The sequence below is a fragment of the Uloborus diversus genome, chromosome 8 (genome assembly GCF_026930045.1).
Source record: "Uloborus diversus isolate 005 chromosome 8, Udiv.v.3.1, whole genome shotgun sequence".
In the NCBI taxonomy this organism is placed as follows: domain Eukaryota; kingdom Metazoa; phylum Arthropoda; class Arachnida; order Araneae; family Uloboridae; genus Uloborus; species Uloborus diversus.
The window spans coordinates 45975964-46001619 of record NC_072738.1 but is presented as its reverse complement, the minus strand read 5'-3'; the positions used below and the strand labels follow the sequence as shown (position 1 = coordinate 46001619).

The window sequence follows — 25656 nt, the reverse complement described above, 5'->3', positions numbered from 1 at the left end:
CAAGATTAATTAACATTAATTTTAATTAACATAAGCAATTACATATAAATTCACCCATAGCTTATTTGTTTGATAGTTACAAATTATGGTTGGAATATTTAAGAAAAAAATATATTTTAAAAAATTATCATTTACGTAATACAGATTGTTCTATGACAAATCCTGCAATTTTTAATCAATATACTTTATTTAATCATTTATAAAGATATTTAAAACTACAGATCTATGTTTTGCCATCTTGAACTTTTCTTTGTTCATGTCTATTTATGCAGTTTCTAAATTCTGTAACTTCTTTCTGACATTTCCTCCAATCTTTGGTTTCAGCAATGCATTCCTGAAAATAAAATTTCATATTTTTGTACGGAACAATAAAAACCCATAAATTATAAGAATACAATTGAACACATTTTAGATATACAAGAGCATTTATTATGCTACATAATTTCTTCTACAAAACTCAAACAAAAAAAAATATCAATCAACTTAATATCTTATCCACAAAATGTGAATATTGGAACAAAGTTAATTAATTTTATCAAAGTTAAAATCTTAACCACTATTGAAAAAGTCATTTACCAAAACTAACAGTACATATAACACCACACTTTGTACAGTACCACAAAAAGTGATTCAAAAACACACTAGCCAAAAGTTTTAACACTTAAAAATGTCAGAATGGAGAAATAATTTAATCTATTAAATGCATCTTTTTTTTTTTTCAATAAGCTGTAAAAGAAAATAAAAATTCTGGGACAAAAGAAATGTAAGTTGCAGGTAACATATAGCATCCATTGAGCAAGTTATGCTCAAGGAATTTTTCCAAGTATATTAATAGACTTGAATGAGTTCTATGAAAATGACACTTTAGCAAGGCATGATGAATATCTTAATAACTTCAACGAGTTTCAGCTTTATGTTTCGGGGGACGAAATTCTTTAACTTTCTTTTTAGATTTGCTTCCGGATTGGAAAGCTTTCCAACTATTGATTCTATTTTCTCTACTTTCTTCATAATTTTTTTGCCATTCTTTATCATCTTTTTTCTTCTCTTCTTCCATAATTTCATCCTCTCTTTTCCTTTTCCGCTCTTCCATGTTTCGCTCTTCTGCCTGCCTCCTTTTCCTTTCCAGATCGGCAAACAATTTCATGGTCAGAACATACACTGCGTGCTTGTATTTCACAGGATCATCTTCATCTACTTTTGTGCCTTTTCCAGCTTTTTTCTGTTTCTTTCTTTTCTCTTCAATCATCTGATCTGTGCGTCCTTTAGCTTCTTCAACTATTTCCAAAGCTTTAGCACGCTGGGCATCATCTTCTAGACATTTGTATGCTTTGTTGATGATGTCAAACGCTTGCTGGGCCCGATCTCTGTCGTCAATATTTTTGTCGGGATGCACCAAAATGGACAATCTGCGATACTGTTTCTTAACATCGTCTAAAGATGTTTCAGGATCTATCTGTAATACTTCAAAAGGATTCAAGTTAAAATACGTACTTCCAGGTCTGAGCAAGCGATCTATTTGCTGCTTTGGTGTTAAAACAGAATCACGCTTCTCAATTTCTTTTACCTCGGCAATAAAATTACTGAACAATGCTTCCGTTGGTTCACTACGAGATACCGAAGACATTTTTACAGTGTGTAGTACAAAAATACTTTACAATAAACCTTTCAAGTTATAACCTACAGGTCTTTCAAAAATAACGTCAAATGTTGAGTTTTAAAATCGCAGCTATTATTTAAAGCACATTTTCATACCTGTACTTTATAATGCAATTCAGAACATCCTGTCTCATTTAATAATTTGTCTACAACATCAGTATCATCGTCATTCGCTCTAATTACACCATGTCCGACGGTTTTTGCAGATGAAGAATCCATTCATCATATACACGTTATAATAATTTCTTTTCACAAATCATAATATTAGAAAATGGCAGTTTTCTTTTGCACATTTCCTTTCCCCCTCACACCCAATTCCACCCCCTCCCTTACAACGTCCATTCACAAATAATTTTCAACTTTTACTGAGCTTGCTAATTATTAAAACACGGTTTTATTACCAGTGTATGATGATGTTTAAATCAAGAATGTTAAAATAAAGATAAAGGGGAAAATAATAATTCACTTCAAAATAGAAATTAAAAACAATAACTAAATTTTCAGTTAATATAGTTTAACTGTAACTGACAGAAATAAACAGCTTCTGCTCTTTTGCATTTGCATCTCTGGAGTAGGGATGGAAGTTTTAGTTCCTTTCGAGGAACTAGTGCGTTTAGTTCATCTCAACCTTGTGAACTAGTTCAATGAACTAGTTCAAATGAACTATTCAGAGCTTTTTGGCTGGAAAATATAGTCACATGTTGCTAGATAGGTAGTTCTCCCTTTTTAAAGGCCGGGGGGGGGGGGGATAAATTTTGCAATTTGCCGGGCTGTGGAAATTTGGGCTGATTGAATTTTCGCATATTTATGAACATTTTTTGGCGAATTTCCGCGTATTTATTCATATTTTTCGGTTTAATTATCAAAACTAATATTTTTTAACAATCAGGGGTTCCAACCTGGGGGAGAGGGAGGGGGGGTCATGGCACAGGCTGCGCCATTGAAATTTTTAGGAAGAGGGGTAGTAGGGGTATTTTTCCTTTTTTTCGGGGGAGGCTCCTGCTTTGGGGGGAGGTCGCGTGCCAAATTTCAAAAGAATCCGATCGCAGGAAGTGGGCGAAATTTGAACTGCAAGATTCCGTTACAAGATACATACATACATACATACATACATACATACATACATACATACAGGTGAAGCTAATAAAAGCGTGTTAAAAATATGAGTTTTAAGAAAGGCAGAACATTTTTATTAGAAAGCACAAAAAAGTCGTTCCTAATTTCTTTTGCACTGTCGAAAGTGGAAAAAAAATTCTTTACAAAGCCTTTTTCTTTTCATCTTAAAGTCCATTTGTGCAATGGAAATAATTTGAAGTTTAAATTAAAAAACAAAATAATAATCTGTCAATTTAATTCTGAAATAAGCGCACCCAATGCATGTGACGAGGCGCACATACTCCGCCTATTTCACTAATCACGCCACATCCATCGTGCATCGCGATTGAATTGAAAGGAAAGTCAGGAATATTCCCGAACTTTCCCCCACCCGCCTCTGCTAAACAATAGCTCCATTGAATCTTGAATGACTGAACGAAAAGCAGATGCACTGCGAGAGACACGCAGGAAAACTGGTCGAACTAGATGCAATACTGAACTAAACAGTCAGCTTTTAGTTCAGGGAACTAGATTTCTAGTTCAGTGAACTAGATGAGGAAAAGAACTACTGATGAATTAGATGCCAAATCGAACTAAAGAAATCGAACTAAGAACTAAACGAACGAACTAGTTGCCAAATCGAACGAGAGAAAGAGAACTAAACGAAATCGAACTAAGAACTAAATGAACGAAGAACTAAACGAACTAAGAACTAAACGAACTAAGAACTAAACGAACTAGTGAACTAGATTGTTTTCTACTGAACTAAAAGCTGAACTAGTTCGATTGAAAGACCCGTTCACTGTGACCGGGTCCGAACTAAACGTTCCATCCCTACTCTGGAGAAAAAAAGTGAAAGCTGAATAAGGTAAAAATTTTTAATGAATGACGTTTTAATTAATTACCTTTTTTTGTTAAGTCTTAAATTCTCTTCAAAGAATATATATTGCTCATTTTCTGCAACAACATCATAATTTTGAAATTATGATTTTTACATTAATGCCATACCACAAGATTATTGTAATCTTCATAGTAGTATTAAATCAAAAATCATATTTTTTCGAGTTATGACGTTACTGTCGCATATGAGCTGTATGTAAGAAATATAAAACATATCAACAATTTCAGAATAGTATGCATATCTATATTGCCATTTTATTTGAAGGAAAAAAACAATGCAAAATATGCCAGAAATGAAGGAATTATCCGGTGAAATGAAAACTGAAACAACATTTGCACATTTGCCTGATTCTAATGATTACATTCAGAAATTAGGTAAGTTATGCTTCTTTTACTATTATTCCACTCATTTATTTATTTATTAACGGTTTATTTATTTTCCCTTCTGTCCATGTTGATAAACTGACAAAAGTGTGTTCTAACTTATTTGTGATTGAATTGTATTTTAACAAGGATTAAACACTTTTTTTGAATTTCATTAAAATACTAGTTGTGATTCGAATCGAAGGATGATTATTTGTAACCCACCTAAAATATTCAGTATAAAAAGAGGTTGGTCAAAATTCAGTGAATGTCATTTGTTTTGATCTCTAGTTAATTGACAAACTAAAATATGTAATAGTTACATGTCAAACCTACAATTTGTGTATTTTGGATAGCTCTTTTTTTTCTCAATAATTTTTAGTCTAAAAAGTAATATATGTATTCTATTTGTGATACTTTGACCCCCAACACTAATTTTGATTTCCTACATTCTAATGAAAAAAGCCTAGGATATTTTAATTTATGTATTTACAATGTAGATAACTGATAAAATTACTGAATGTATTGTTCGTTCTGGGAGATTCTCAGGGGGTTCGCTTCTCCCTGCCTTGAGCTTGACACTCTTCGTTCTGCTGTGGTATAAGCCTCCCTTTCATGAGATGGGCATAAACCACCTAATCTTTCAATCAATCAGTCAATACTGAATGATTAAATTATTTTATGGAAAAAAATATTCACAACTTAATTTAAAACAGTCAGAGCAAAAATATAAAAAATTCTACTTTTTGTTCGTATTTAATTTTTTATTTCGAAATGCAATGATGTTTTAGGATTTGTGAAACAGTTAAGCCTCATCTTTTTCTCAAGTATTTCTTCTTAAGCAACATTTACATCTTCTTGCTTGTTTTGTATAAGCTCTTTTTGGTAAACATTTTATGTTTTAATAATTTTTTTTATAAAATCAGAGTAATCACTTCATGCTTCATCATCTTTGTTAGTAGTCATTTCTTTGAAATCAATCACGTTGCTCCTTCCGCTTTTAAAAACCTGTGAAAACTGCTTGAAATAAAACATTTCCTGTTTGAGTGCTTGAAAAACAATAAAATATTTGTTTTATCCTTGAATGTTTTTATTTATTTTTAAAAAGGTGCATTAAAAAGAACTTGTCAAAAATATTTTTGCAGCCATTGTTTCTGTAGTTCCTGTGATTTTAGTTGTTACATCCCATCTTTGTATTCCATTTTAAAAAGAAAAAAAAAGTACTTATAAATTAGAATGTAGATTTTTTTAATAAGCTGCATGTGCTTATTAAAAAACCTGTATGGGTAGTACAGCTCATTTTTATCTTTTTGTTGGCAATTGGAAAATAGGCCTAGTTTGTAATTTTAGGCCAACAACCCTTTTTTTTTTTTTTTTTCTGCATCAACCTTTCAGCATCTTTGTTTGCTTTGCTTTGTTTCCAAGGTTTCCCTAAACTAAAAATAGACCAAACCATAGTGAGGCAAAATACAAGCATATTGTATTTTTTGGTCGCTCTACATTTTGTAAGAAATTGAAAGAGCCACTATAAAGACCAAGCTCTTTTTAATGTTGGAATTCAGACAGAATTGTTCATAGTTCAGAAGATGAGAGAAGTCTCTAGAAATTCTGCACTCTTGGTAACTGCTATCAACCTGCAGCAGAACTTTTGATCCCATGGATTTAATTAGCATATTACTCTGCATGTACTATGCTAGTCTTTGGTAGTGTCAGGGTCCAATTTCAGCTATCCACCAGGCTACTTAGGGACTGAAGAAATTTGCTATAGTGAAGAAACCAGTTCAGGAATCTTTTGAATGTTTTATTAAAATCTTTACAAAGATAAATTCAACAAATGGTGACTTAATTGCATTCATTCAAAATCTAGTTTTTACTGCGTCATGATGCAATATGGAAAAAAAAATTTTTGCAGGGGATTTATTGCATTCGTCCGATAAAATTTTGCTAGCGGTAAGCATTCCACCATAATAAATTTTGAGTAGGGTTTCTTTCATTGCTTTTTCAGAAAGCACTGTAAAGCTACTTTTATTTTTTCACTTAAAATTTGCTTAGATATGACACGGACTGAAATAAATGAAATACACAGGTATATACAAAAACTCCTGCATTTGTTTTTGCCAATGTTTTTCCTTTCTCAGAAAGCAATATCTATTTTTATGGCACTAACCTAAGAGTGGTACTGTTGATCCTGGTAGTAGAATTTCTTTCAGCAGTCTGCAACATAAATTGATAATACAAATACAAATATAAATACAAATTTGACGACCAGCAACAGGCTCTGGGCCCAGCTAGGCTGGTCCTAGTCAATTAATTAGTCCCCAATGAAGATCAATGGCCCTCTTAAAGCTATCCACTCCCTTGCTCATTACCGCCTCTTCCGGTAAGCTATTCCAAGTGCCCACGACCCTGCTCAAGTAGTAGTTTTTCCTGATTTCCAAGTTAGCCTGAGATTTAAATAGCTTAAAATAATGACCCCTTGTCCTGCTTTCCCCGCAAAAATTTAATCCATTTACATCTTTGGTACAGATGTGATATACTCCCCCCCCCCCCCCCCCCCCCCCCCCATTTGGCGACATTCGATTTTTTTGCACAAAATTAAAATATTTTTCTCGCCAATGAGGCGATAATTTTTTATGCATGGCATCCCTGGCCAAACTAACCTGTGTTTAGCTACCCGAAGGCAATCTTACAGATCTGTTCGAACTTGTTTACTTGGGTTGTTTGGGTTTCACGCAGGAGAGATACGTGGTGTTGTTTCGTGCAATATACCTTACAGGAATGCTTATTTTGTGTTAGTTTAAATTCAGTAGTTGTGTTTTGAAGTAAAAACATTAGAAAATGCCAGTTTCTTCAAACTTGAAGGTTAATTAAAAGTTAACTCCAACGTGGTGTGTATCTGTAACGTGCCATTGTCATATGATGTATTGTTTTAGACTGAGTGTGAATATTTATACCATATAAAAAGGTAAGTTCTTTATTTTAGAATTCAAAAAAAACCTCTCACTTCCAAAATTCTTTGTTTTTACAAATCCTTGAGGGGTTCTTGTAGTTTTTAACTTTATTTTTACTGTATGTAAATTAATTTTACAGAAATAGTACGGTTATTTTGTTCTAAAAGTTAATTCTTATCGATGCCACGAATTATTTAGACATTCTATTAACGTGTCTCCTTTAGGTACTGAATTTTATGTTAACAATTGAAAGTTCTTTCGGTTGTACTCTTAAAAATGCTGAATTTCATTAATAAATCTGCACAATAATGGTGCATATTTCACACTTAAAACTGTGTCATTATTGTACACTGAACGGAAGGAGCCACCCTTGGGTGTCATGAAAATATACATAACTGTGACCATACTCCGACTGTAATGTATATTAACAGTCGGAGGGATAACGGACCGAGCGGAGCGAGGTCCTGGCGAGCCAGAGGTCTCATAGTACTTTCGTAATGAGACCGAGGCAGGGCCGGCGAGCCGAGGTCTCATTACGAAAGTACTATGAGACCGAGGGCTCGTGTCCCGGAGAAATGATGAAAAAAAAATTAATGCATTAATTTCGACTTGTAATTAATACAATAATTTATTTCATTGTATTTTAATATGTTTACAAAAAACCCCGGCCCTGTACATTTTTTAAGCAAATATTTGTGATGTTTTTTGTTGTGCTTTTATGTTGTTTTTATATATATTGTGTTCTAAAGTGCTTTGATCATGTTTTTTTATCTGATTTTTTCCTGTTGGCGCTAAAAAAGCATCGCTAAGAACGATGTATGACATATGTCGTCATACATCGTTTCCTTGGCGACGCTTTCTTGGCGCCAACAGAAAAAAGTCGCCAAGGGTGGGGTATATCACATCAGTTCCATCCTCTTGCAGCTGTTTTACTTGTTCTTCATTTTCGACAATCCCCATAACTTTTACATCGTCAGCAAAACAATTCATGCTTCCAGAAATATTTTCATTGATGTCATTCATAAATATAATAAACAAAAGAGGCCCTAAAACTGATCCCTGATGAACTCCACTTAAAACATCACTCCAATTAGAATGATTTCCTCTCACAACTACTCTTTGCTTCCTACCAGTAAGCCAATTTCTAACCCAAAGTAAAGTTTTTCCTCCTATTCCAATGTCAGCTAACTTGCTGAGAAGAGCAACATGCGGTACCTTGTCAAAAGCTTTTTGAAAATCAATATAAACAACATCCACACATTTTTTGTTATCTAAAGCTGAGGTAACCTTGTCGTAGAAATGCAATAAATTAGTAGTACAGGATTTACCTTTCCTGAAACCATACTGCAAGCTAGTCAACAGACTATTAGTCTCTAAGAACATCATGATCTTAATTTTGATCAAAGTTTCGAAAATCTTGCAAATCACCGAAGTCAAACTTACAGGTCTATAATTCCCAGCAATACCTTTAGACCCCTTCTTGAAGAGTGGCGTTATGTTAGACAGCTTCCAGTCCTCTGGCACCGTCCCCGAGTTATAAGAAGCATTGAAAATATTCACTCCATCACATCCAAAAACTCTGCAAAATCAAACATTAAAATAATTGTATAATCTAAATGAGCCTGGACAAATAATAATATGCTATGGAATCTGTTATACATTAAAAGATTTGGGAGCTCCCTTACTGATGAACAGAAATGCATTAAATATTATTCATGTGCCTTTTTTGATCCCTTTCTGGGCCCCTCTCATTTGTGACATTATATCTCAGAAAATACAGTACAAATTTTGACTTGCTGGAATTTAAGATTTTTTTTTCTTTAAAAATTGTGAGAATATTTTTCACCCCTAGCTAAAAAAATAATCTGCACACTTTCTGTTGTATGTTGCAGTGTCTCACTGTTTCTGCTACCAATAACAGGTGTCATGATTATAGAGAAGTATTGTTTTTCTTGCATTGAATTAAATATTGTTCGCTTTCAAACAAAAGTTACTAGGTCCAGAACTCCTGTTTTGAGACACCGTCAATATAAAAATTTCGAATTGCTATGAAAGATTTTTTTTTTTAATACTTGATTGATTTCTTTTATGATTTTCCTCTAGTCTTTGTTGTCATTGTTTATTAACTCTTCTTCCTTTAGAAAATAGGTTAACAAAAGTGAAAGGTCATAACAAAGAGTTGACATCTAAAGACATGTTACTTATTTTACAAAAAGCTAGAGATGACTCAATGCTGCATTTGATTGGAGGCTCATCAAACAGTTTCTCTTCATTGTCTGACTGTGACGTAAACAAAGAAGTAACAGTATCATATGTCGAGGTAATTTTTTCAAATTTAAATTATAGTAAATTGTTTATGGAAAGAATTTTTGTGCAAAATAAATGTATTAATTTTTAATTATATTAATTTAATTGTTTTGTCCTAAGATATATTTTACAACTTATTTTAGTTTTATTTCCATGCCCATATAAAAGGGCTGGATTTAGACTTAACAGGGCCTTGAGCCATTTCCGGTATGGAGTCCCTTATGAAGTCCAGACAACATTTTTGGAGACAAAGCAAGACCTTTTTTGCATGTCTTCAGGTCCGGATCTACGTACCCAAACATACAAGAAACACTTAATAAAAAACAATTGTTTTCTTTGGTGGAGGGGGTGGGGTGAACAATCCAGTGGGTGGTTGGGGGCCCTGCTGATTTTCTGCGAATCCAGGCTCACATGTCTTTTTGCTTTTCCAGAAACCCATGTTTTAGGGGTTAAAGGGTCAAATGTGTAAGAACAGATTTTAATGACAATTTTGATATATGGATAAGCCAAGCCAAACTGGTGACAATGGTCAAATGAAATATAAATATTTTGTATCCTTAATCCTCTTATGAATTATTGTGAATGGCACAAAATTTGATTCCTGGCATACCATAATGTAAGAAACGTGGATCGACATTAGGACAGCTATTATTTTACTTTGTTTTCCTTTAATTTGATACTTTTTTTTTTCTTTCTTAAACGCTCTCTTGTTTATAATGTAATACTTTAAGTCACCTCACAAATATTTAATCTACAATCTACTTCATCTTTAAGTTTAAAATAATAATAAAATAAAATATTCTTGTCAAAACTGCCAATTGGTCGCATAGGGGCAGCTTTAACAACATTGCACTTAAATGTTCAGTGGCTGAGGGTTTGTCATCCAAACCATTTTTAAGTGTGGATTCTGAGAAATTTTGTCAGGAATCTCACGCAGAATTTTTCTCTCTGATCAGTTACTTTTTAAACATAATAATGTACATACAACCATTCACAAAATGTAAAAAAAAAAATTCTTTGTTTCATTGAATTGTAACCAGACTTTTGTAAAATGTACTTTCCATTCAGGAAACAAAATTTGCCTCATTTTATTAGATGAATTAATTTGTTGATTTTTTTCCCAATATAATTTTTCCAGAGGAAGCTATTCCCAGAAAAAAATGGTGTGACTTATGAAGAGTTACAGAATCTTCTAGAATGTGATGTACTTGCAAAGACTGTATCAGAAACAAATGGTGATGCTCTATGTGAAAGTAATGTGGATCGCTAAACACCAAATGCTGTGTTAATTTCTCAAATATTTGTCTAAATTTTACTATAAATGTCACTTTTGTTTGTTGAAATAAATTTATTTTTGTTGTTATTAATATCAAAATTATTTTTGAATATCTTTAGAACATTTTAAGATCTTAAATCATATTGAAATACAGTCAAACCTTGTTAATTCAAGCACTTGAAACAAATTACTGCTAAGATGAATTATATTACAGTATCTGTCCTATTTTTTCTTCTTGATTGTTGTTCGGACAAGACACCTATGGTAAAGACAAATTGATTTTAAAGGACCCCTTGAGTTTGATTTTAAAAGGTTTGCCTGTATTTAAAGTATGCATTGGCTGAAAAAAACAAAACAAAAGGAAACTAGATTTCAAAATGCTAAAAATTGCTGTTGCTAAAATTTATTGTGTAATGTAGTTCTAATGCAGAATGCTTTGGAGAAAACTTTTGGTAGAGTAAGAAGGATAGTTTATTTTATTTCAGAGAATTATGCTAAAAATTTGAAATTATAACTTTGAAATTCATAATAAAAATAGAGAAAATAAAAAAAATAGAAAGAAAAAAGATTTAGTTTTAAAATTTTTTATTTTTCTGCAATTTATTTTTTATTTATTTATGTTATAGATCCAATACTATTCATCAATCTTTATTTTCAAGTTTGCTTTTCTTTTATTGATGTTTTTGCCGAGTTTGACTGGCAGTCATTGTTTCATGATTTCCTATTTTGCTCAATTAAATAGGAAATCATCAAAGAGAGACGACATTAGTGACATTATGACGGCATCAATACAAAACTGCTAAATGTTCTTTTGGAGAGAATCTACCTGAAAACCTCTCCACACACACACACAAATATTAAATGCAAGAGAAATGAGTTTTTTGATAAACAGTATGTTAAAATAAAAATTTTGCTGCTATGCTTTAGTTTGAAAAAAATATATTGAATAAAGTGATTCTAGTGTTTACATGTTTTACTTAAGGTGTAGAAAGTGAACAAGTGTTTTCTTTGATAAGGACTGGCACTGACTTTTGTTCATCAGTGACGAACAAGATGCTTAATATTTCAAAAACTAAACTCAAAGCCCTGCTATGATTTAATTTTTATCTCAAACTTTTTGAAAATCCTATAAAAGTTGCAGTAACATTTACTTCTTGTATACTGCATTCATGGAAAAGATAGACGAGAAGTAAAGCAAAAAATTTGCCCGAAGGTTTGCCCTTATGCCACTTTTGGGGATTTTTTCTGAAATAAAAAAAAATAATAACCTAATAATATTCTCATTTGCCATCAACTTGGCACCAATTTGTTCTTGTCCAAGCTAAACACAGAATTGACACCGCCAAACAGCAGTTCTTTGTTTGAAGAAACCTGACCTGGCATTGTCACAATGCAGTGTAGAATCTGCAAACTCTTCAGTACTGCCAGGTTAGATTTGACCCGACGGTCTTTCCTGTGAACACAGTATAGTTCCACTTAATCTTAAAAATACCTCTAAATATCTTTCTCTTATTTTATTGTGTGTAGTTAAGTTCTACAATAGCCTAAGATTTTGATTTTCAGATTTTAATACAAATCAATTTTTTATTTATGGTAAAAGCAGGTGACTATGGTACAGTTTTAGTACATTTCTGACTGTAATTACTCAACATTCATTCGAAAATAAAAATGAAGTTGCGCTATTATTATAGTTTAGGACCTGGATTTTTGATTTCAACCCTGAAATAACTTAAAACCTTACCAACACCCCCTCCAGAGGTTTTTCTTTGTACTATTCTCACCCTCTCTCTCCGGGTGAGAATGGTACCCGCACATGTTTCAATGTTTTCATATAGCTTTTGGTGGTTTGTACCCTACTCTACCTCTCTTATATTTTAACGGGAGAGTTGTAGATGTAAGTTCTGCTGAAAATTGAGCTTTGGAGAGTCAGGTACATCATAAAATTGAGAAAAAACAAAGGCTTTATTTTCTTCTTAATTTTTGAAGATGGATACCAAATCTTATCTTTTTCAGGCCACGGCCAAAACTTGCCTCGCTTCAACATTGTTGAAACTTCAAACTCAATTGCATCTACACCCATGATTTTTCCGGGGTAATTTTTCCCCTGATAACCCAACTCACCCTCCAAAATTTCGACTAATTACTGTACCACACTCACCCTCTCACACATTTGCAACTGTAGCAACATCAAAATATTTTATTTTTGAATGAAAATTGGATGTAACTTTCTTTATGTAGTATGAAAGCGAAAGGTACTTACAAAATTGTGATTCCTTCTGCACTATTAGTCCCCCAACTTGAATTTCTGAGCTACCTACAAACACGTAGCACAAATCGCTCCCAACAAATAAATTCACAATCACCTGGTTATTCATCTGGTGGGCCGTTTTGACAGCGATAACAAATCTCGTCACCAGAAAAGGTTACACAATAGTTCGTATTGAAACTGCGCTAGCCCAGAATGCACTACGAACACTTATTACTTCAAAACTGAGGTTTGTATCATTCTAACCCTCCAAACCATTCTTAACCGCTTTTACAGTAATAATACTAATTTTTAAAAAACATCTTGAGTTACATAGAACCTCATGTTTTCAGAACTCCACTGTAATTGAAATATTTCTATGATACAAAATGATTGATCAAGCACATGCCCAATATTCACATGTTTCTGAAAAGACTGGTTTCTCTTGCAAATATTAAGTTAAGAAAATTAAAATAAGGTACAGCATAATTTATTTCAAAGTTTATAAAAATTGTTGTTCTCTGAAAATTTTTCAGGATGAAAAGTATTGAAATGTTAGTAAGAAAGTAATTTCCAGTAAATCTCTCAATTTAATTTATCAAAGATAAATTTACGATTAGTTGATTTCTGTATATGTTCTATTACTAGATGGTTTAAAAATTAAAGTGGGAATAAAAAAAAAGCAGGAAAATGAAAATCTAGCCTTGGGTCAATCTGAAAGGAGATGAACTCATTGGTGGTTTTGGACATTTTATCACGCCCTAGTGAGCATGTTTCAAAAGCATTTCACACTTATCTTTCTGATGCTAAATTTTAGTTTTCAAACGGTCAGAGGTGCATGGTGATCGCTAGACATTGATAGAAGGTAGGGCACTCTATTTACATGGCAAGTTACTCCAAAAAAAATTTCATGGGGAAGAATTTTGCACATCTTATTCATGACCCAGGATGGTCAGAGGGTTAAAGAGGGAGAGGGGTTGCTATTCAAATGTTGCTAAGTATTTGACACCCTAAATAACAGTCACAAAGCAAAACATAAGGTTTGTCCAAACTTTAATACCTAGACAGAACTTAAGAAGAATTCAAGTGCAAGAGAAGTTCAGTGCAGCCATAGTGCAAATTCAAAGACTTGCCTTTTTGGTGCAACAGCTGCAATATCCCATTCTGGCTGAAAAGTAGATTGAAAAATAAATAAATAGTTTTAAAATCACAAATATGAAAATAAAAAGTTAAAAACCTGAACACACTGGTTTTTTTTTTTTTTTTTTAAATCAGGAATATAAGGGCAGTTACGAACCTTCAGAAAACATCAAGTACTGTAAAAGCACTTAAATTTTGTGATCCTGTTGTAATTGCGTAAATTTAAGCCTTGCGTTTTTTTTTTTTTTTTGCTTTGAATACTGATAAAAATTAAAGCATTTTCACTTCTTCAAAATGTAATGGTTTATTGACCAGACTTAAACAACCTATGTAAGAAATAAGTTTAATTGATCAATAAAGGACAATTTATTGAACAATATCTTGAATACTACAGGACTATTTTTTGAATTTAAAATAGTAATGCAACTAATAGGATGTTTCTAAAAATTTCTTACTCAAAAGGTGTTCTGTTTAAGTGCTTTCGGGATTTATCAGCCTTTGGTTGTGTTCTTATAAAATTTTTAAAATCACCAATATATTTGTTTTTGCAAAAATTATGGCTTGCGAAAATGAGTTCTTTTACTGTACACATTAGGAAATAGTTTTCTACATATTGTTGATGGAAGAAAAACTATTTTTAAAACAACCATCTGTGCAGACTTCATCTTTTTAAACCCTAATTGATGGAGGTTTAAGCATTCAGAACCTCGTCTATATTCATATGATACATTTATTTATTTCTTATTAATTGTCATTGTGACATGCATTGTTTTTATTCATATGGAGGGGAAAAAAAACACCACTGATCAATTTCTTCTGTTTTATTTAATGTGCAAACCATAATAAATGTAATTAATAAATTTTAGGTAATTTTTATAACATGCGTTTGAAACTAATTTGTCCGCCATGCTATAAAAATAGCACAATGTTCTTATATTTGATGTTGAAGTAGTGTTCATTGCAAAAGAAAAATTTGAGCATTGAAAAATATAATCAAAACAAACATCTATAAAATACAGTTTTATTTTCAAATAAATAACATACACTGGTAACATTTCATATGTACAAAATTTATGCTTTTTGAAATTTTAACTTGGTTTAGATAAGGCACTTTTTACATTAGGTCACCGAATTCAGTTGTACAGGTAAAATTCAAAAATATCTTATTGTATGCATGTATATAATCAGTTTGACAGGAATAGTCACTTATAAATATGATAGAAATGTAGTAACATGGGCATTTTCTATAGAATTGTTTCATAGTAAGAGTATAATAGTTTTTTTTTTCTGGTACTATGTTTCTTAATTGCAGTGTGAATAAATATTGTACAGTACATAGAAGAAAAAAACCTTTGCTAAAACTGACTAGGGACAAAATTTTATTTGACTATTTGGAAAGAATTATTGCAACAGGTTTACGACTCAAAGCATTCATATCAATTTTTGTCAAAGTATGTTTTTAACACTGAAAGAAGCTCTCAAAGAAAGAAACAAATCTGGCTGTGGAACATGTTCCTCAAAAAAGTATTTATATTACATATGCATTTCAACAATTTTTCACCTTAAAAATGCATTAAAAAATGCTCTAAAAATATTTCAAATATACATAGAAGTTGATAATATTCCAATTTCTTATTTTTTTTTAGTACATAAAATATATTAGTTTTCTAGGACAAACTTACTTCTATTATTAAAACTTTCCATATCTTACTTCGTACTTTCAGCTTGGAAAAGTTCTTAAACTTTTGCATTATAACAAAAGAACATACACTCATAATTTTTCAAATGTAATTTTATTAATTACAACAGTGGGACACCAGAAAATGATACATTAGTTAGAACGTGAAATACTAACTATAGTTGGGGCAAACCTAACCAGGCAGTGGCGTTAATGCTGTGCTTAGGATCTTTGTAGCCTTCACAATGATCTCAGGTTCAGCGTTTAAGCCAAGTTTAAAAATTCTTTAGCAAAAAAACTAAAATTGGGGGAAAAGTCTTTAGCAAAATGCTAAAATTCAGGCTTGACATCTTCGAAGAAATAAATGCACGTTATGTGATATCTTTTAAAAATTTGAAATGAAAAATTCAGAATTGTTCTTGATATTGATGGAGCAAACTTTTTTTTCTGAAAACCCCCAATAATGTATTTATTGGGGGGATAAAATTCCCATTAAGACGAAATATTGTTCAACTTAATAACAGTTTATGCATGTTAGATATGATTTATAAATATGATTAAGTTCCATATCGCTTCCTCTCTCTGACTGTACACTTTTTCCCCCTTCTTTTTCTTGTTATATTGGAGCAAAAAAGCGAAAATGCTTTGTTCCATTTGTCGTAATTTGAATAGTATTTTCTTATTTTGCGAGAAATGCGACCGTAGCGGAAACACAGCTCAGGTTATGTTTGTCCTTACTATATTATGTATTGAACCAAATTCAAACCAGTTTGAAGATTCATCAGGAATACAGGTATAGAGAGATTCAATATTTACAAGGTGCGTCCAGGTATAATACTGCTTTTCTTTGTACTGATATTTAAAAATGGTAGAGCATTCCAAGGAGTTGAGTTAAATGGGGAGCACTCTTAGCTTCAATGCCATGTCTTTACCAGTCTGCTTCGGAGAGTTGAGGCATCATGATCGCTGTCTCAATGAACCCCTATTTATAACCTGTGCCACTAATCATGATGGAATCGTCACTTGAGCAACATAATGTGTGCAAATTTTGTGCTGCATGAGTACCAACTGAAGCTCAATTGGGCAATGCTGTCCCAATTCACTTACAGTCTGGACTTGACTTCAGCTGACTTCTTTTTCTTCTCAATCAAGACTTTTGAAAACTCAGTTGAAACCATCCAAGATGAATTGAATTAATGAAGTCCTCTTTGAAGCCTTCTAGGATTTGTACCATAACCATGCTTTGAAGAGTATCTGGTAAATGTTTAGATGCTCAAGAGAGTTACTCCAAATAATATAAAATGTTTGTAATGATATCTTCAATAAATATATTGATGTTTTAAAAATTGCATTATGCTCTAGACACACCTTGTATTATCCTTTTAATATTGAACTCTTTCGATTATGTTGTTCTCAATCATTTTAATTAAACTGCTTTGACCACATATTCATCTCTTCAGTAGAATGTCAAGAAAACTTTTTGATTCAACCAAAAGTCATGAAAATACATATATTGTAACAGATATTTGGAGGTAACAACATGAGTTTAATATTAACAGAAAATGCTTTGTATCCAAAAACTGCAACAAAGAACAAAGTGGTTGAATTTTAAGTTGGTCAAGTTTTTTACTTCTTAATTAACATTTAAGTCATCAAACTGGCTTAGCATTTATGTCTGCCCATGAGAAAATAAAGATAAGAAATAAACACCATTTTGAAGGTGGGAAAAGGGAATTTTTTCTCAATGTTAGCAAAGTAAGTATCAAAAGTTTTTTTTAAAAAACATGCAATATTAAAATATCTGACCATAAAATAGTATTGAACAGATTTTTTTTTTTTTTTTTTTGGTATTTGATGATGTTAATTCCACATAACTTATGTTTGCATCGAAATGTTTCAGTTAATCATTTTTAAGATGGAGAGGACCCTTTTTTCTTTAAATTCATTTGAATATGACACTTAGCTTCATATTCATTGTTATCTAAATGCTTTAAGAAAGGATTTTTATTGCTGAAACTTAGTCTTTTCTAAATGCCCTAGAATGAAATGAGGCAGTCTTATGATTCATATGAGGCAGTCTTAAAAAGTGTTTTACTCAAAACTTGAAAATATCTGCCTACACTTCTTTGCCACTGCCTCATATGTGTATGACTATTAGCTGGCTAGCCCATTTACAGGCATGTCAACTGTCTTGCTTTTATCCAGATTATTGCTTTATGGTCAAAAATGTTCTTGACTTTCTCTGTTTTCTCACGGAGTAATAAATTTTATTACAATTGAAAACAAAGCTTCAAAAAATTATTTTAAAAAAAAAATCAGTTTTTTCCCCTATGACATTTTTCTTGGTTTCAGTACAGTTATAGGGACAAAAACTTTGAAATGACTTATCTGTGTAAGGCTAGGTTCACTGTAGTTAATTATTATTTTATTATTTCTTCATACTAAAAACTTATTATCACTTCATGGTTTAGAAACAATTAATTTAAACTATAACTAAGTACAGTTTGAAATTATATTGTTAGATTACAAAATGCTTTATTGTACAAACCAAATATTTTACATAAATTTATTAGAGGATCAAAATATTTTTCAAGTCTTAAACTAAGAATTTTCTACGTAAAATATTGTTCATCAAATGAAAAAAAAAAGTAAATTATTTTTTTTTACTTTTAATTCGGAATTAATTATTTAAACTATTCATTATGCATTTAATCAATGTTTAAGATTTAAAAAATATAAATACATTTTTAAAAAGCTTTAATTTTTTGGAAATTTCACTTATATAATGCTGTTTATAGTGTTACTTTTTGCACAAAGGCATTTATTTATTTTTTATTTTTAATCATGCGCTTCTTAAGAACATTTGACTTGGTATGAATCATAAAGCAAAGGTATCTACTCTGAAGATTCACATTTTAACTTGCCTGTAATTGGTTAACCATGTTTATCCAAAGTTGAAATTTAACAATAGCATTATTAAAACAAAAGCACTTATGTCATTGGTTTGTCTTCAATTATAAGGAAACTAATTTCAATGTTTTTAAGAGAAACAACAAAGTTTTCTCCACCCACGCTTACTTCTCTTCCTTTCAAAACTCACATAACCTTGATTGTCACTTAGTTTCCAACTTCTTGACTTATCCTCATACTTTTCTGAGGACATTATCTCTGGTCTTCTGGTTTTCAATGCCGATAAGAGTGCAGTATCAAAAACCTCTTTCAGGTTTTTCTGTGTCACTGCAGAACATTCAACATAAGAGACAGCTCCAATTCGGGAAGCCAAAGCTTCTGCTTGATGCTTACTTATGGGCTGTTCTCTATAGTCTGCCAAGTCAATTAAAACATTTATGTCTGTCCGTAAGTCACACTGAGTACCAACTAATATGATAGGCGTTTTGGGACAGTGGTGCCGTACTTCGTATATCCACTTCTCTGCAATATTATAGAAAGAGGTAGGGTAAACAACACTGAAGCAGAGGATGAAAACATCAGTATGAGGATAACAAAGCGGCCTTAAAGCATCAAAATCATCCTGAAATAGAAAACAAAAATATGTTCAGCTCAATATGCATAACACTGTTTAAACATGAATAATGCTATTTCTTTTGAGGTATAGGGTAGACCGACCAGTGAATGAACAGTTAAGCACAATTTCATTTTTAAAAAATCCTAGTAATTTTAAATTCTATACTATACAGATCGTTATAGTTGAAACATTTTAATTGATCTATGTAAATATCTCCAAAAAATCGCGGGAACTTAAACATAGGTGGATTTAGGACGAAAATTTTAGGGGTGCAACAATAACAGGGATCTGGGGCGTGGGGGGTTTCAACAACGCAGTGGCGAAATCAGAAAATAATTTTAGGCCAGGGCGCACTTTTAAGTCTAAAATAACGAGATGTAAACCATATTTAGTAACATTAGGAGATCAGCAGTTCTTAACATTTCAAACTGCAGAAAAAGTTTTAAACAAAAGTCGATGTTGTTAGAAGCAAGGGGCGAATCCAGCTTCTGGTTTGAAAGGGGATTCACGCCCCAGAAAAAATTTGCAATAGTAGTTTTGAAAACGCAGTTTTAGAGTTCTTGGTGATATTTTAGGGGAAGGAATGATACGTAAGGCTCCAAGGCTGTTTTTTAGAAATTTAAGTCTTATAAATGTGATCATAGTCCATATTTATAGTTTGGGTTAGGAATGACACTCACGGACTGACCCCAATCGATATTTGAAAAACAGATAGAAATATATGCCCCCCCCCTACCACTACCTTTTTAATTTTTTATAATTAAAGTTCCAAAAACGCTATGGTGGACAATTTTTGATGCTGTTCCCGGACGATGGTCCTGAAGCTATCCCCTGGAAAATTTTCGAAATTGAAGTCTTAAAAATGAAGTACTTATGCAATACTCCATGGTATTAAAAAGAGAATTTCAAAGGCTACTGTCCCAAAAAAAAAAAAAAAAAAATTCTCCTACTTATCACGAAATAGTATAGTTTTCAAAACCAAAATATTAACAATCTTTGATGATAATTAGAGAAAGGGGGAGGGAGGCCGTTGTTCGAATATTTTCCAAAATTAAAATCTTAAACACATGAGTGGAAGACCATATTTGGTAACGTTAGGGACACTGCAGTTTTCCAAAACTGAAGCTCCGAAAACGCAATTTCAAACGATTTTCGAGGTTTTTAGGTGATTATAGGATCTTCCTTGGAAATATGTTGCGAAATTGAAGCCCAAAAAACGAAATTTAAGATACTCCGTAATAACATTGGCAAAAGAGAGGGCATCGGGGGGGGGGGGGGTTGAGGACTAATAGAAAAAATGAAAACGAAATAGAAAGAATGAAAAAATGAAAAAAAAAGGAGGGGGGAGTATGAAAGAAAGAGGATTGTGCGAGGAGGGGGGGGGGAGGATACACACAATTCTCCGTCAATAATCTGAAGCTGTTGAAAAATTTAAAGGTCAATATTTCTCTTTTTCAAATAAATTAAGGTTTTTCCCCAATATTATTTATTTTTTTCTTCTTAAAATAACTGCATTTTCCTAAAATGAGATCTTTTCTTCTCTGCAATAATGAAAAATATATTTTTTAAAAACATCAACTCAGCATTCTGTGGGAAGAGTCACCAGTATTGTGCCCCATCCCCCCTGAATGCACCACTGCAGCAAGAATTCCGGGAGTCCTCCTTAAAATTTTTTTTGAAAAATGTTGGTTTTTAGTTGAGTTCGGGGTAGATTTTATTAATTAAGTTTGCTGCAATTTTGTCATGTTTTTTTTTTTTTTTTTTGGAACTTGATTATTTATAGTTGTTTTAAAGTAGCAGAATTCGTATTGATATATCAATAAATACACAATTACAGTGCAAACAATTATTCTATACTATAACACAGCACTAGTATAGCAGCTATGAAATTTTTTTTACCCAACTGTGCCTCTGAGTGACAAATACTACATTCATTTTTTTTTTAAACCCAGCCAAAAAATTTTGGGGGTGCGGCGCACCCCCTGGCACCCCCGTAAATCCGCCTATGAACTTAAATGGTACCGCTTCCGAATTTTTTAGGCGTTTAAAGAAAAAATGGTACAGTGACCCAGTGAATGAACACCTCCGACCAGTGTAAATGAAAACAAATTGGTCCAGTGAATGAACATGATAAATTTCGATTCAAAAAGAAACTAAGTTTCTTTGAGATCTGTCTATATAACTATCTATATCTATTTATCTATCTATTTATATAACTATCTATATCAATCTACCTATACCTATCTATTTCTATAAATATCTATATCTATCTATTTCTATAAATATCTATATCTATCTATTTATACCTATCTATTTCTATAACTATTTATATCTATCTATCTATACCTATCCTTTGATATCTCTATCCATCTATCTATATATCTTTCTATCTATTTTTCTACCTACTTATCTATATACTTATTCATCTATCGATATATCTGTCTATGTCTCCATCTGTCTATCTATCTATCTACTAATCTATTTACTTATCTATCTACTTATCTATATACTAATCTATCTATCTATATGTCTATCTACCTATTTATCTGTCTGAACATCTAAATATCTACCAATCTATTATCCTAACCAATCTATATCTATTTACTTACCTAGCTCTTTATCAGTGTATTTTTCTATATCTATCCATTCACTTATCTATATCTATCGGTCTATCTACCTATCTATATCTACCTACTATCTATCTCTATATCAGTCTCTCTACCTAGCTATCTATCTCTATATCAGTCTCTCTATCTACCTAGCTATCTATTAACCACTACCTATCTATTTATCTATCAATAAATCTATCAATCCATCTATCTACCTACTTATTCTATCTCTATATCTTCCTCTATCTATTTATCTATCTATCTATATACAAACATACATATCTACCTATCTATTCTCTCTCTTTGTATATATATTTCTAATTCTCTATCTCCCTATCTACCTGTACATCTAAATATCTACCAATCTATTATCCTAACCAATCTATATCTATTTACTTATCTAGTTCTTTATCAGTCTACCTATCTATATCTATCTATCCACTTATCTATATATATCGGTCTATCTATCTGTAAATATATCTACCTACTATCTATCTCTATATCAGTCTCTCTACCTAGCTATCTATCTCTATATCAGTCTCTCTATCGACCTATCTATCTATTAACCACTACCTATCTATTTATCTATCAATAAATCTATCGATCCATCTATCTACCTACCTATTCTATATCTATATCTTCCTCTATCTATTTATCTATCTATCTATATACAAACATACATATCTACCTATCTATTCTCTCTCTTTGTATATATATTTCTATTTCTCTATCTCTCTATCTACCTGTCTATCTAAATATCAACCAATCTATTATCTAACAATCTATATCTATTTACTTACCTAGCTCTTTATCAGTGTGCAACTTTCTATATCTATCCACCAATCTATATCTATCGATCTATCTACCTGTCTATATATCTCCCTACTATCTATCTCTATATCAGTCTCTCTACCTAGCTATCTATCTCTATATTAGTCTCTCTATCTACCTATCCATCTGTTAACCACTACTTATCTATTTATCTATCAATAAATCTATCGATCTATCTATCTACCTACCTATTCTATCTCTATATCTTCCTCTATCTATTTATTTGTCTATCTATGTCTACAAACATACATATCTACCTATCTATTCTCTCTCTTTGTATATATATATTTCCTAATTCTCTATCTCCCTATCTGTCTGAACATCTAAATATTTACCAATCTATTATCCTAACCAATCTATATATATTTACTTACCTAACTCTTTATCAGTCTACCTATCTATCTATCCACTTATCTATATCGGTCTATCTACCTGTCTATATATCTATCTACTATCTATCTCTATATCAGTCTCTCTACCTAGCTATCTATCTCTATATCAGTCTCTCTATCGACCTATCTATATATTAACCACTACCTATCCATTTATCTATCAATAAATCTATCGATCCATCTATCTACCTACCAATTCTATATCTATATCTTCCTCTATCTATTTATCTATCTATCTATATACAAACATACATATCTACCTATCTATTCTCTCTCTTTGTATATATATTTCTATTTCTCTTTCTCTCTATCTACCTGTCTATCTATCAAGAGAGATAAAGATATAGATAGATAGATGTAGGTAGGTAGGTTAATATACAGATAATATATATACTAATTGTGTGCAAAAATTAAGGACGAGACGGTTTTTTCGATATAACTTTGTACAAAAGCTTTCCAAATCAACACATTTAATACCGTAAGATCCCCAATACGTAAGGACATGTGTAATGTAAGCAACACTTACTAAACGAGAAATCAGAGGGATAAAAAGAAGCTTTTTGAAAAAGTAGCATGGAGCGCAATGCGACTGAAGGCCGAAACATCCCTGTGATGGGTGTCCAGCAAGAAACATCCGGTCTTTAGTAGGGGATATGATCTCCCCCGACTGCTAGGCAGGTTTCACAGCGTCTGCCCATGCTGAGAATGAGGGTGTCAATGAGTTGTTGAGGCATTGCTGCCCATTCGTCTTGCAGCGCCAATCGAAGCTCCCGAATCGTTACTGGTGGTAAGGTACGAGCTGCCAAGCGTCTGCCTAGAAAATCCCATACATGCTCGATGGGATTGAGATCCGGAGATCGTGCCAGCCAATCCATACGTTCAATATCCTCACTCTCTAAGAGCTGTTCGGCAGCTACTGTGCGATGACATGGTGCATTGTCGTCCATGAAAAGGAACTGCGGACCCATAGCGCCCTAAAAAGACGCACATATGGAAGAAGAATCTCGTTACAATAACGGGTCCGTTGACTGAACCTGCGTCGAAGATGTGAAGGTCTGTACGACTACCAAGCATGATGCCTTCCCAAACGAGAACACCGCGACCTCCATACCTGTCCCTTTCAATGATGTTTGAGGGATGATTGCGGCTTCCCCGCTCTCTCCAGATGAGTATGCGATGAGAATCGCTACTCAGACTGAATCTGCTCTCATCTGTAAAGAGTACTCGTCCCCATTCATTGTCTCTCCAATTCCGGTGTTCCCGGCACCACAGAGAACGCCTTCTCCGATGGGCAGGCGTTAGAGGTACACACCGTATAAGGCGTCGTGCAAACAGACCACCACCGTGCAGTCTTCTGGCCACGGTAAAACGCGATATCGGTCGTCCAGTCGCCTGTGTCGTGTGTCTAGCGATTTCTCCTGCTGTCTGCCGCCTGTTTCTTCGCGGCTGCCGGCGGTTGGCAGGTTTCTGCCGAGGCGGTAAAAACCACTGGTAGAAACCGGTTAAAACCGGCATGGCAAAAACCCCTTTCTGCCACATTTATGGCAGAAACTCAAAAAATGACATAAATGCAATTCCTGACATACAATAAAAAATGTATAAGAAAAATAATTAAATATTAACCCAAATACAATTTATTTACAACACTATCACCATTCAAAATCAAATTTTACATTGTTTTCACACTGCAGCAGCCTGTAACAAAATACAAGTTTTGACGCTGTTTCTAAACCTAAACAATTTCTCAATTTGTTGTGCACAAAGGAGAAATTTGAGAAGATTCTTTCAATCCCAGCAGAACTAGCTGGCATTATCATCAAAGAACAAGCAAGATTCACAAAACTTTCATCTATAGCACATTTTTTCAAATTGAACCACCATGCGGTAGCTGGCGTAGTTGTTATAACTTGATTGAAAAAATAGGTTTCGGGAAAAGGGGCCAATTTGTTTTGTAAAGCTATGGTATAAGGTACATAATCAGGGTTAATATTTGTGGGTAAAGTTCGGGCATTTTCTTCTTGATTACATGATAAATTTACTCCCAAATACTTTGGATGGAGCATATAGGCTAGTAAATGGTTATCAGTAACTGCTTGATTAAATCTGTGCATCACTTCCTTCTCAAAAGCACACATAAGAGCGTCTTTTGTTAAATGAATCCAAACATCGCAATCATCTGCAATTGAGCAGTTCTCTTTTTAACTGAATCCAGAGCAATAGTAACAGGTTTTATCTGCAGCAGCAAGTGTTTAACTTCTTTGTAAATCATCTGATTATTTATAATCTGAACAATACCTTTGTCATGAATATCATCTTCATGTTCTTCTAGTATTTGTAAATAATATGGGCGATTCTTTATAAACGACTCTAAGCAGTCCACCTGGCTATTCCACCGTGTATTACAAGGTGTGTGTGGTTTCACAGCTTTTGGGTACTCCTTTAGCCAAGCTCCTTGCCTGTGATGGTTTCTGAAATATTTCTGGACTGAAACCACATGTTTAATGAGAGAATCTGGTGTGATATCCAGTCCAAGAAGATTTAAGTAATGAGCTGAACACCCATAAGTTGTAACAGATGGCATTTCTTCTTCAATAATTTTCCTCATTAACTCCATCTTGTGTTCATTATCAGTTACTAAAGATAATACTTTGCAGTCATATTTCGTTTCAAGCTCTATTATTGCA

At 32.8% G+C, this 25656-nt stretch overlaps 4 protein-coding genes across 4 annotated transcripts in view; 1 reads left to right on the top strand and 3 right to left on the bottom strand.

Moving 5' to 3' along the window:
* Positions 1-164: 164 nt before the first annotated feature.
* On the bottom strand, positions 165-1980 carry LOC129227556 (cytochrome c oxidase assembly factor 4 homolog, mitochondrial-like). The gene is made up of 2 exons (XM_054862134.1): positions 1756-1980; positions 165-334 (listed from the first exon to the last, which is right to left on the bottom strand). The coding sequence occupies exons 1-2, from the start codon at positions 1876-1878 to the stop codon at positions 224-226; spliced, it is 234 nt and encodes a 77-aa protein (XP_054718109.1). The 5' UTR covers positions 1879-1980; the 3' UTR covers positions 165-223.
* LOC129227555 (dnaJ homolog subfamily C member 8-like) lies at positions 342-1749 on the bottom strand. The gene has a single exon (XM_054862133.1). The coding sequence runs from the start codon at positions 1625-1627 to the stop codon at positions 896-898; it is 732 nt and encodes a 243-aa protein (XP_054718108.1). The 5' UTR covers positions 1628-1749; the 3' UTR covers positions 342-895.
* A 214-nt stretch (positions 1981-2194) lies between the features above and the next one.
* Positions 2195-10660, top strand: LOC129228053 (uncharacterized). Its single transcript, XM_054862686.1, has 5 exons — positions 2195-2231; positions 3600-3622; positions 3920-4029; positions 9110-9288; positions 10414-10660. Exons 3-5 carry the CDS (start codon positions 3930-3932, stop codon positions 10543-10545), a joined length of 411 nt encoding a protein of 136 aa, XP_054718661.1. The 5' UTR covers positions 2195-2231; positions 3600-3622; positions 3920-3929; the 3' UTR covers positions 10546-10660.
* Positions 10661-18259: 7599 nt separating this feature from the next.
* Positions 18260-25656, bottom strand: part of LOC129227436 (cell division control protein 42 homolog) — a 28290-nt gene continuing 20893 nt past the window's right edge. Inside the window, exon 3 of the mRNA XM_054861994.1 lies at positions 18260-19146. Coding sequence (XP_054717969.1) covers positions 18655-19146 — 492 coding nt within the window. The 3' untranslated portion in view covers positions 18260-18654. The remainder of the gene's footprint in view (positions 19147-25656) is intronic.